Genomic DNA, 12,237 nt, shown 5'->3' with positions numbered 1-12,237 from the left:
TATAACATTATTTTTTTTTAATTCTACAAATTATAAGTTTATAACAAAGTCATCCAAATACAATTATATAAATCAATTTTCATTAAAAAGGTATGATGCTATAACACGCATATAAATGAAAGTACATTGCTATATCTTGCATTTAGCTCTTTTTTCTTATCACAATTTCAAATCATGCGTCTTGAAGCATGCAAGTCTCACAAGTAAGAAAAAGTTTGTTTTGTTAATACTAATATTTTTTATATATAATAAGATATTATTATTATTCTAACATTCAAGAATTTATGCAACTATCCTTTTGTAGAAGATCAACCGATTACAATAAGATGGGAAAATATCCTTATTGGCCTTGATGTTGAGATCCTAGCTGAGCCATCATCTAAGAGGCAATTTTATTAATTATAACAATTTTTGTTTAAAAAAAACTATTTAGTTGTTTTAAGAACAATCGGTTACTTACAACCCATTTTATGTAATTTTTTATAACAATTCTTTTTTGTAATTTTTTATGACAATTCGGATGACGCCTTTCCAAGGTGACACCTTCAGGAGAACCATATCCCCAACCTGAAACTCTATGTCTGATCGGCGCTTGTCGGCATAGCTCTTCTGCCGACTCTGTGCTGTTTGGAGCCTACCCCGAACCTGCTGAATCATCTCGGTCATCTTGAGTACCTCCTCGATACTCCCCATGACCCGTTGACCGACCTCTCCCCAACATATATAGGTCCTACACTTCCTCCCATAAAGCATCTCAAAATGAGGTCGATCGATGATGACATAAATACTGTTGGTATACGAAAATTCTGCTAACGGAAGATACGTATCCCAACTACCGCTGAAATCCAGAACACATGTCTGCAACATATCCTCCAATGCCTGGATGGTCAGCTCGCTCTGATCATCCGTATACGGGTGAATAGCCGTGCTGAAATGCAGACGAGTACCCAGCTCCTCGTGGAACCTCTTTTAAAACTTGGAAGTAAATTGAACATCCCTGTCTGAAACCACTGAAATCGGCTGAAAGATCTAGTATGCTCAAGAGTCATATTAAAATGATATTGCTAAATAACATATGATCCTAAGGGTCACACTAACAACAACTTGATACAATTGATTATTTATTAGAAGTTGATTTTAATAAATATTCATAAACTCTTATAATAATTGTGAAAATATTTATTTCAAGGAAATAAATTATTTTACAATACAAGTAACACATTATTTCATAATGTATGAATATATATGTTATGTACATCTTTTTGGACCTAATAAGCCTTTTGTCTTTTAGCAAAAGACAAAGTTTATATCTTAGAAACTTTGAGTTTATAAAATATAAACTCTTGGCTTGTCTTTTCATCATAAAAAAACGTGAGTAAGAGAGGAACAAAGAGATAAGGAAACATGTTCATGACATAGGGGACAAGGTTGTCTAAAGTGCTTAATGGTTAATGACTCTTGGACTATAATTCTATTATAAATAAGAGGTGAATGCTTTCATTTTCTTCACTCCCTCTTGCTATTGCTGAGAGCTCTCTTCTCCCATCTCTATATTCTCTGAAGTCTTGTATCTTGAAGATATTTGTTGTTTGCATTCTCTCTTTAAGTCATAAACTTGTTCTGACTTAAAGCTTAAGAGTTGTAACTATAATTACATCAAGTTGGTACATTGTTGGTGTATCAAGGGTTCAACCTCACTCCATCAACTTCCAAGCCTCCCCTAGAGGACTCAAAGTGCTTCAAAGGTTGTCATTACTTCTTCCTTCTATGGTTGTGTTTTAAATCTTTCTTTTACTTGCAAGATGATCCTTGGTGGGTGATAAAATATTTATGTTATTTTATAAAATTAAAGTCTTCCGTTTGCCATTATTTGTAGTTTTTGAAACTAAGTTTTAAATAAAACCCAGCAATTGGTATTAGAGCCACCTTGCAAGTTTGGTTAGATTTTTGATTTATGGAAATCTTAGTTTTTGGAGAATATGGATAACTTTTTGGGATAATGTCATAAAAAGCCTTAAGTTTGGCAGAAAATGTCGGTTTTACCCTTCGGCAGATTTTGTGTTCGTTTATACCGCAAACTTGTCATTTTTTTGTCGGTTTTGCCCTTTTTACCTGCAATAGCAGGTTTCCAGGTTACCATGAATTATTTTTTTACGAAAAAACCCTTAAGTTTACAAATATTTTGCAAAAAAAACCCTTAAGATTATAAACATATAAATTATAAATATATATATTCAAAATTTGATAAAAAACTAAATAGTTTTCTACTGAAACATATTTTTAGCTTTACGTACGGTAAATTTTATATTGGTTCGATATAAAGTTTTTATATTTAAATTTTAAAAAAGTTACCTAGTTTTATCAAAATTTGAATATATTTATTAATTAATACTTAAATTTTTCAAAGAAACATTAAAAAAACGTCTGTTAGCTAATAATTAACTATGTTAAAACAGTTAAACATATGAATAATATGACATTAGTTACATTCAATTAATTTTTTAAAAAGGAAAATAAAAATATTTTATATGTTTAAAATGTTTGTATTTTAGAAATAATAAACTATCATATTTTTTTATAAAAGTAAATATATTTATATAATAAATTAGACAAATATATTTATATTTTATATGTTTAAAATGTTTATGTTTATTTTTGATGTTTAAAATGTTTATAATATTTTTATAAAAAATATATGATAATATTATTATGTATTTTAACATATAAAAAATATGATACATTATTATTTCTGAAATACAAACCTTTTAAACATATAAAATATTTTTTTTTCCTTTTAAAAAAATTAATTGAATGTAATTGATGTCATATTATTCATATGTTTAACTATTTTAGCATACTTAATTATTAACTATCAGACGTTTTTTAGTTTTGCTTTGAAAAGTTGAAGTATTAATTAAGAAATATATTCAAATTTTAATAAAACTATGTAACTTTTTTAAAATTTAAATATAAAAGGTTTATATCAAACCAATATAAAATTTACCGTATGTAAAGCTAAAAATATATTTCAATTTTGGTTTCATAATATAAGTTCAATAAAACTTATATTAGTTTTGATATAAACTTTTGACATTTAATTTTTAAAAAAATTATTTAGTTTTATCAAAATTTGAATATATATTTATATTTTATATGTTTATAATCTTAAGGGTTTTTTTTGCAAAATATTTGTAAACTTAAGGGTTTTTTCGCAAAAAATAATTCATGGTAACCTGGAAACCTGCTATTGCAGGTAAAAAGGGCAAAACCGACAAAAAAATGACAAGTTTGCGGTATAAACGAACAAAAAATCTGCCGAAGGGTAAAACCGACATTTTCTGCCAAACTTAAGGCTTTTTATGACATTATCCCTAACTTTTTTGCATAAAAACAAGTTTATATATATATATATATATATATATATATATATATATATATATATATATATATATATATATATATATATCTTTGACAACTTTATAATTGTTATTTTATGTGACAAAACCTACATGCATTTTTGTCACTTAAAGTTGTCTTAGAAAAACAAATGTTGTTTTATGTTTACATGTATTTTAGAGTGCATAACAAACCTAGGACCATTTGTGTTGTTGTTTGTGTGATTTGGTTGAAAATGTTTTGTAATATTCTTTTATTCATAAAGTATGTAATAAAATTAGCTAGTTTTTTTTTTATTCTTGTTATTTTTATGTAATAGATTAGTTTTAGACTAGATTTATTTTATGAAAAATGTAACAAGATGAAGATGGATGTCATTTCTTGAAGAACCATGGAGACCCACAGTTTTATAATGATTTTATAAAAGTTCATAACTTTTATAAAGTTTTATAAAATTGCAACAAAGTTGGTTGTCATTACAAGTGGAAGCTTGAAGATCACATGAAGAACAAGTTGTAATATTTGGTCCATTTGTCCCTTAGGAAAGACTTAACACTTTTGTGTTGGCTCACAAAAGTGTTATATAGTTTAAGGCTTGTTTATGTCAAATGCATGTTTGTGTTGTTTATTTTTCAAGTAAATATTTTGTGTGGTTGATAATTTAGTGTTTCACAAACCCAAACTATTATTTGGACAAAATAAACATCACATGGAGTTTGAATTTCAAAATATATAATATGAACATTGGATGTAACATATTCTAGTCATAAAATAAAAACCGGTTTTAAAAAATTGCTAATTACGACAACTTTTGAAATATTATATTATAAGTGTAAAAAATCATGTTTTTATGACTTATTCAAACTCCAAAGTATTATTTAATAAAAGGAAGTTTTATTAAACAATATTAAAAGGTTCTACGTGGCTCAAACACAAACTTAATACTAGTTATTAATTTTAAAATTGAACCAAGCCGAAATATAAAAACCGGGTTTTTATAAGAACCTTAAAAGTGATTTTTTGAAAAATTGATACCATGACATATTTGATGTATGAAATTATCGTGATATCACATGTTTTAAATAGAATAATAAAACATTCAAATCCCTTTTTTCAAAATGCAAGTCTATGTCATCGAATTTTAGAAACATTTGCACATCACTTGTATGATGCTAGTGGGATAAAGGATACCTAACCATTAGTATCATCTTTTGATGGCCAAAGTATTTTTGTGATTTCTATAACCAAGTTATAGGCCAATTGTACAAGTTTCTCTAATTGGATGACTTGATTGGAAACCTCTTGTGATAAAGGTCACCTAAGCAAGAGTGTTCCAAGGCATAGATGAGACCAAACATGTCAAATTAACAAATGGATTGTTAAGGGTCTTATAAACCTAGGAATTACAAATGGTGTAATTAATACAAGTTATTTACCTTGTTAAAATTGGGTAAATGGGATAAAGAATACCTAACCATTTATTTGATTTGTAACTTGGATCCTAGACTTTAAATAAATACTGTTTTTGGAAACAAAAGGGTATTATTATTTAAAGAATTAAATACTAAATGAAAACTTTGTTAAACTTTTGTAGATGGCTCCACCAATTACTGTAACACATCACCCAATGAACATTCGGTCAATTCTTGACAAAGATAAAGTCAACCACTCCAACTTTTTGGATTGGCACAAAAATTTAAGAATCATTTTGAAACAAGAAAAGAAAGACTATGTCCTTGAAAACCAAACTCCTGATGAACCGCCTGCTCTCCCAAAGGCTTCACATGATGCGTGGCTAAAGCATATAGATGATGCACTTGATGTTTTATGTATTATGCTTGCCTTTATAGTTCCCGATCTTCAGCGCGATCTGGAACACTACACTGCCTTTGACATGATTGAACATCTCAAGGATATGTTTGGTAAACAAGCTAGAACCGAAAGGTTTGACACTATGAGAGCACTTCATGCCATGAAAATGGAGGAGAGTGGGAATGTGAGCACACATGTTCTCAAGATGAAAAGTTACATGGATCAATTGGAGAGATTGGGCTCTCCATATCTACAAGAATTGGCTACAGATGTCATTCTGAACTCTTTGCCAAAGTCATACAATTTTTTCATCATGAACTATAACATGAATGGGTGGGAGAAACCTATCTATGAGTTGCACGGGATGCTAAAAACTGCAGAGAAGAATATCCCACGTAAAACTCTCCAAGTGCTCATGATTAGGGAATGAAAGGTCAAGAAGAACAAAGGCAAGAACTTCAAAGGAAAACCACAAGCTGGCAAGGGCAAATGGAAGAAAGCTCCTCAAAACCCACCACCCAAGAAGAAGGAAAAGGTTTCCAAATATGACACATGCTTTGAGTGTGGAGTTGTCGGGCATTGGAAAAGGAATTGTCCTAAGTACCTTGCAGAGTTTAAAAACAAGAAGGTCGGGGAAGGCCCTTAAGGTATATCCATTTTCATGATTGAAATGAGATAATTTACTTTTTCATCAAACACTTGGGTATTAGATACTAGTTCTGTAACTCATATTTGTAATTCGTTACAGGGGTTCAGAAAGAGTAGGGAACTGAAAGCAGATGAGATGGTATTGCATGTGGGCAATGGAGCACGGGTTGCAGTCCAAGCAATAGGACATTTTGATTTATGTTTACCATCTGGTCTGTATTTGACATTAGACAATGTGTGTTTAATTACTTCTATTACTAGAAATATAGTTTCAGTTTCACGTTTGAGAAAATATGGTTATGATTTCAAATTTGTTGATGATAACATTCACTCCTTCCTGAAAGGAATCTTCTATATTGAGTCTAGACCAATAAATGGAATTTATGAACTAAACCTAGACAACACCTCAAAAAATAAGTCCCTTTATCATGTCAACACCAAAAGGCTCAAACCAGATTTGAACCAAACATATCTATGGCATTGTCGCCTTGGACATATAAACAAGAAACGCATATCTCAACTCCAAAAGAGTGGACTTTTGGGGGCAAATGACACTGAGTCATTTGACATATGTGAATCTTATTTATGTGGCAAGATGACAAAATCCCCTTTCTTTGGGACAAGTGAAAGGGCAAGTGTTATATTAGGCATCATACACACCGATGTATGTGGACCTTTTAAAACAAAGTCTAGATATGGTGAGAGATATTATATCACCTTTACGGACTACTACAGTCGTTTTGGTTATGTGTATTTTATGAAACATAAACATGAAGCATTTGAAAAGTTTAAATTGTTTCAAAGTGAAGTTGAAAATCAACTTAACAAAACAATCAAAATCCTTCGTTCAGATAGAGGAGGCGAGTACTTGAGCCAAGAGTTCCAAGACCATCTAAGGAGTCGTGGGATTATCTCACAACTCACTCCACCTAGAACACCACAGCTTAATGGTGTTTCTGAGAGGAGAAATTGAACCTTACTTGATATGGTTCGATCTATGATGAGTCGAAGTACTCTTCCTTTATCATTTTGGAGTTATGCTTTACTCACCACTGAATATGGCACCAACTAAGAAGGTAAAGAAAACACCTTATGAGATGTGGTATGGAAGACCTCCATCCTTATCTTATATGAAAGTTTGGGGATGCAAAGCTTATGTTAGACAAGAGACTTCCAACAAACTTGAGCCTAGATCTACCAAATGCATCTTTGTAGGATATCCTAAAGATTTTTTAGGATATTACTTCTACATCCCTAGTGAGAATAAGATCTTTATTTCACGAAAAGTTGAATTCTTAGAAAGCAAGTTTCTAATGGATGAGGCAAGTGGGAGGCGTGTGGAACTAAAAAAAGATCAAGAACCTCAACCCAATGCATCTTTAGTTGGCACTAGTACTGAATAAGAGGTTGTTGAAGATGAAGAGATCACTTTCCTTCAACCTACTGAAACACAAGGCGTTCGCAGATATGGTAGAATTCGTCATGAACCTGAGAGATGTGGATTTCTCATTGACGAGTGCTTCGTAATGACGGATGCTAATGAGTCGGTCAGCTACCGGTATGCAATGACAGATCCCGAATTTGCCAAATGGCTTGAAGCCATGAACGCTGAGATGCAATCCATGAGAGAAAATCAAGTCTGGGACTTGGTTGATCTTCCTCCCAATAGCAAGATTGTTGGAAGTAAGTGGGTCTTCAAGAAGAAGATTGACATGGATGGCAACTTACACACATTCAAAGCAAGATTGGTTGCTAAAGGATTCACTCAAACTCATTGGGTTGATTATGATGAAACATTTTCACCAGTCCCTATGATTAAATCAATTAGGATACTATTTGCCATAGCTGCATATTATGACTATGAGATATGGCAAATGGATGTCAAAATCGCTTTTCTGAAATGGACACTTGGAAGAAGATGTCTATATGGATCAGCCTGAAGGTTTTGTCGACCAAAAGCATCCTAATAAAGTGTGTAAGCTCAAGAGATGCATTTATGGGTTAAAGCAAGCATTTCATAACTGGAATCATCGTTTCGATGATGAAATCACAAAGTATGGTTTTATTAAAAATGAAGATAAATCTTGTGTTTACATGAGAACTAGTGGGAGCTCGGTGACATTCTTGGTCCTATATGTGGATGACATATTAATCATGGGAAATTACATTCCAACTTTACAAGGTGTAAAGACTTGGCTTGGAAAGTGATTCTCAATGAAGGACCTAGGTGAGGCACAATACATTCTTGGAATCAAAATCTATAGAGATAGATCAAAACAATTAATAGGTCTAAGCCAAGGTACATATATTGAGAAAGTATTGTAGCGGTTCAATATGAAAAACTCTAAGAGAGGATTTGTACCCATGGCACATGGCACTGTACTAAGTTCATCTCAATGTCCTAGCACAAAGGCTGAGCTAGACAAGATGAAAGATATCCCATATGCTTCTGCAATTGGATCCATCATGTATGCCATGAATTGTACAATACATGATCTTGCTTATGCTATGAGCATGGTAAGAAAGTTCCAACAAAATCCAGGGGAGAGTCATTGGAGAGCTGTGAAGAACATCCTAAAGTAGTTACGAAGAACTAAGGATTTGTTCCTCGTCTATGGAGGCGTGGAAGAAAGCTTATGTGTAAAGTGATACACTGATGCTTCCTTCACAACTGATCGAGATGACTGCAAATCGCAATCAGGATATGTGTTCATTATCAATGGGGGTGCGGTATCTTGGAAAAGCTCCAAGCAAAGTGTTGTTGCACAATCCACTACAAAGTCAGAATACATTGCTGCTTCTGAAGCTGCACAAGAGGCTGCTTGGATGAAGAAATTCATTGGGGATCTAGGGGTAGTCCCTACCATTCAGGACCCCCTAGATGTTTTCTGTGACAATGAGGGTGCTATTGCTTTGGCTATAGAACCCCGAGCATACAAGAAGACCAGGCATATTAGCCGCAGATTCAACTTCATCCATTATAAAGTTGAAGAAGGTGAAATTAGTATTCGCAAAGTTCACACTGATCAAAATTTGGCGGACCCTTTCACGAAGCCTCTTCCTCAAGAAAAATTTGAGGGACATGCTCGAGGAATAGGATTTCGCTATTCTAGTGATTGGATTTGATCTATGTATTAGTATTGAATATTAGAACATTATATAACATCATCTATTGTAATAACTATGATATATATGGCATATGATCTTTTCATTAAATATTTATTATGTTCTTTATTAACATGTTTAATCCTTGAGTGAATTTATTCACTCTAAAACTCCATAGTCATTTGTTATTGTAGGAGCAATAATGAAATAAGACTAATATGAAATAGGATGGTTGACAAAGCGTTGTAACCAATTTCATAGATACTTACTGGAGAGTAAGTTTCGGAGTGACCCGTTCAAGATCACTTCATGGATCGCTGTCATGAATGATACTTGATAAAAGGTAATATCTGTATATCCTTAACACCTGAGATGCATATTTGGGACTTGAGCGTGGGGAACGTTATGCTTTGATGTAGTCAAAAGTTGTTCTTTTGTTAGGCAGTTTTAAAAGCTATTATCAGGCATGATGTAAACCTCTCCACATACCAAGCTACATCCCGCTTCATACAGGGCCACCAATAATCAGGACGGAGATCTCTATACATATTCGTCACCTCGGGATGAATGGAGAATCTCGATTTGTGCGCCTCCTCCATTAGAACCTGACACGCACCACCCCAATAAGGAACCCACACCCTCCGATGGAGAGCCAATAACCCCCAACTATCATAATCGAAGGAAGCCACCTTACCCACTATGCGCTCACTCTTCCGGTGCTCTTCCTTCATAGCCTCAACCTGAGCCTCTTGAATCTGCTCCAAGAGTGGAGTAATCATTGTTATCCTCATACAGATATCCCTGACCGGATCCGCGATCGCCTTGCGGCTGAGAGCATCGGCCACCACATTAGTCTTCCCCAGATGGTAAAGGATCTCACGATCATAATCCTTCACCACATACAACCAGCAGCGCTGCCTCATGTTCAGATTCAGCTGATTCATCAAATACCTCAGTCTCTTGTGATCCGTGTAAATAGTACAAAGGACCCCATAGAGGTAATGTCGCCAAATCTTGAGGGTGAAAACCACAGCCCCCAGCTCCAAATCATGTGTCAGACAATTTGCCTCATGAGGCTTCAGCTGCCTCGAAGCGTAAGTAATAACGCGACCCCTCTGCATCAGAACCACACCAAACCCGTGATCGACGCATCACAATAAACCACGAAATCTTCAACACCCACCGGCAGGGTCAGAATCGGCGTCTCGCACAATCTCTGTCTCAGGGTCTCAAACGTTGCCTGCTGCTCAGGCCCCCAACGAAAAGTGACAGTCTTCTTCATCAATCGAGTCAGATGAACCGCTATCTTTTAGAAATCCTGAATAAATCGAGTCATAGAAACTAATAAATAGTTTTTTTAATCATTTTGGTTGGGGTTTATATATATATATATATATATATATATATATATATATATATATTCTTTTTTTAGTTTCTATTTAATGAAAAAGTTAAAAGATTTTTTTTTTGAAAGTTTTTTATTTTATTGATGTGGTATGAAAAAGCTTACTTACAACATTTTGCTATTATAAATGCTCTTATTTGCTATTATAATGAAGTGAATTTTTTTTTTTTTGGTCATAATAATGCTCTAAAATTTCAAAGTGGCTGTCAAGAATCGAGTGTCAACTAAAATGTTTTTTTTTCTTTCGAAACCGGGTATAAGAATCAGATACACTCCATTTAATACCACAACATCTTTCTCTACAAACACAAACTCCACCTGCAATGGATTCCATCGATAATGAGGTAACTCACGACTTCAACCCTTTCTTCCGTGTTTACAAAAGTGGCCGCATCGAAAGAATTACAGGAACCCCGATCATCCCTCCATCGCACGATCCCATAACCAATGTTCTCTCTAAAGACGTCGACATTTCACTAGATCCCAAGATCTCCGCCCGTCTCTACCTACCAACCACCGCTGCCACAGCCGCCGCTAAACTCCCACTCCTCATCTACATCCACGGCGGCGCTTTCACAATCGAATCCGCCTTCTCCACTCTCTACCACGCCCACTTAAACTCTGTAACAGCCACCTCTGGCGTAATCGCCGTCTCCGTCGAGTACAGACTCGCACCGGAGCACCCAATCCCGGCCTGCTACGAAGATTGCTGGGAAGTTCTGAAATGGGTCGATCAAGCACCCGATCCATGGATAAAAGACCACGCCGATCTGAACCGGGTTTTTTTAATGGGCGATAGCGCTGGGGCTAACATCGCACATAACATAGCAGTCCGAGCCGGCGTAGATGGAACCGGACCCGGTTTGAAGATTGTGGGCATGGCGTTAATTCACCCGTATTTCGAGTTCAGGCAACCAGGTAAACTATGGATGTATATTTGTCCCGATTCAAGTGGGGTTAGTGACCCGAGGATAAATCCGGCTGCGGAACCGGGTTTGGTGGAGAAGATCGCGTGTGGGAAGGTGCAGGTGTGTGTAGCTGGGAAAGATAGGCTTAAAGGGTGTGGATTGAGTTACTACGAGACACTGAAGAAGAGTGGTGGGAATGGAGACGTGGAAATTATGGAGACTGAAGGAAGAGATCATGTGTTCCATCTGTTTGATCCTAATTGTGAGGACGCACGCAAACTCAAAACTTTGTTAGCTTCTTTTTTTCAATCGAATGGCAAGTAATTATTTAGGTATTATATTATATCAACATAATAAAGACAAAGGTAAAAATAAAAAGTGCGTGCTCGGTGCTTGTAACGTATTGTCGTAATACCTCTTTCAAAAAAAAAAAAAAAACGTATTGTCGTAATAATATTAATAATAAAGACAAAATTGGATAATTTTTTTTTTTTGTAAATATAAAAGGTCTTGTTATATGTTTCCATCTACTATCGAGATAAGATGTTAGATCAATAAAACTATTGTGAGAAGTTTTAAGATTTCTAAATACCCATATTTTATACTCGAATGGACCAAAATCATTTTAAGAATTGAGACCTAAATATTATGGATTTTAGACAAATATTAGTTATCTTTATTATATATAAAAGGTTAAATACTTAAAAGAATAATCAAAATTGACAATTGTATATATTTAATCACTAATTTATTTTTATATGGTCTGTTATTCAACTTGTTCAAATTGTATAAAAAATATTAATATGATCGAGTATAATGAGTTTCTAGTCATATTGGTATTCTTTGAAAAAAGTTGAATGTCAAATGGCCTAAAAAAAAGTTTTTAGTGAGTGCTATGTACAATTGTAAAAGTTTTTTATTCTTACAAATCATTAACCTTATTTTTAATACATTACAAAGCTT

At 34.0% G+C, this 12,237-nt stretch overlaps 2 protein-coding genes and 1 pseudogene across 2 annotated transcripts; all 3 read left to right on the top strand.

Annotated features, from left to right (window-relative positions):
• Positions 1-4,990: 4,990 nt before the first annotated feature.
• On the top strand, positions 4,991-5,638 carry LOC145113238 (uncharacterized). Its single transcript, XM_079049345.1, has one exon. The coding sequence runs from the start codon at positions 4,991-4,993 to the stop codon at positions 5,636-5,638; it is 648 nt and encodes a 215-aa protein (XP_078905471.1).
• Positions 5,639-7,382: 1,744 nt separating this feature from the next.
• On the top strand, positions 7,383-7,796 carry LOC145113236 (putative mitochondrial protein AtMg00820). The gene has a single exon (XM_079049344.1). It carries the CDS (start codon positions 7,383-7,385, stop codon positions 7,794-7,796), a length of 414 nt encoding a protein of 137 aa, XP_078905470.1.
• Positions 7,797-10,542: 2,746 nt separating this feature from the next.
• LOC145111217 (putative carboxylesterase 12 pseudogene) lies at positions 10,543-11,612 on the top strand (annotated as a pseudogene).
• The last annotated feature ends 625 nt before the right edge of the window (positions 11,613-12,237 follow it).

The sequence above is a fragment of the Lactuca virosa genome, chromosome 5 (genome assembly GCF_052849685.1).
Source record: "Lactuca virosa cultivar CGN04683 chromosome 5, Lactuca_virosa_CGN04683_v6, whole genome shotgun sequence".
NCBI lineage: Eukaryota > Viridiplantae > Streptophyta > Magnoliopsida > Asterales > Asteraceae > Lactuca > Lactuca virosa.
Note: the sequence above shows the minus strand (reverse complement) of the source record. Positions and strands in the feature narration are given on the sequence as shown.

What these genes read in the sequence shown, in the direction of transcription:
- LOC145113236 (XM_079049344.1), top strand. Translation starts at nt 7,383, where the DNA reads ATGACGGATGCTAATGAGTCGGTCAGCTACCGGTATGCAATGACAGAT.
- LOC145113238 (XM_079049345.1), top strand. Translation starts at nt 4,991, where the DNA reads ATGGCTCCACCAATTACTGTAACACATCACCCAATGAACATTCGGTCA.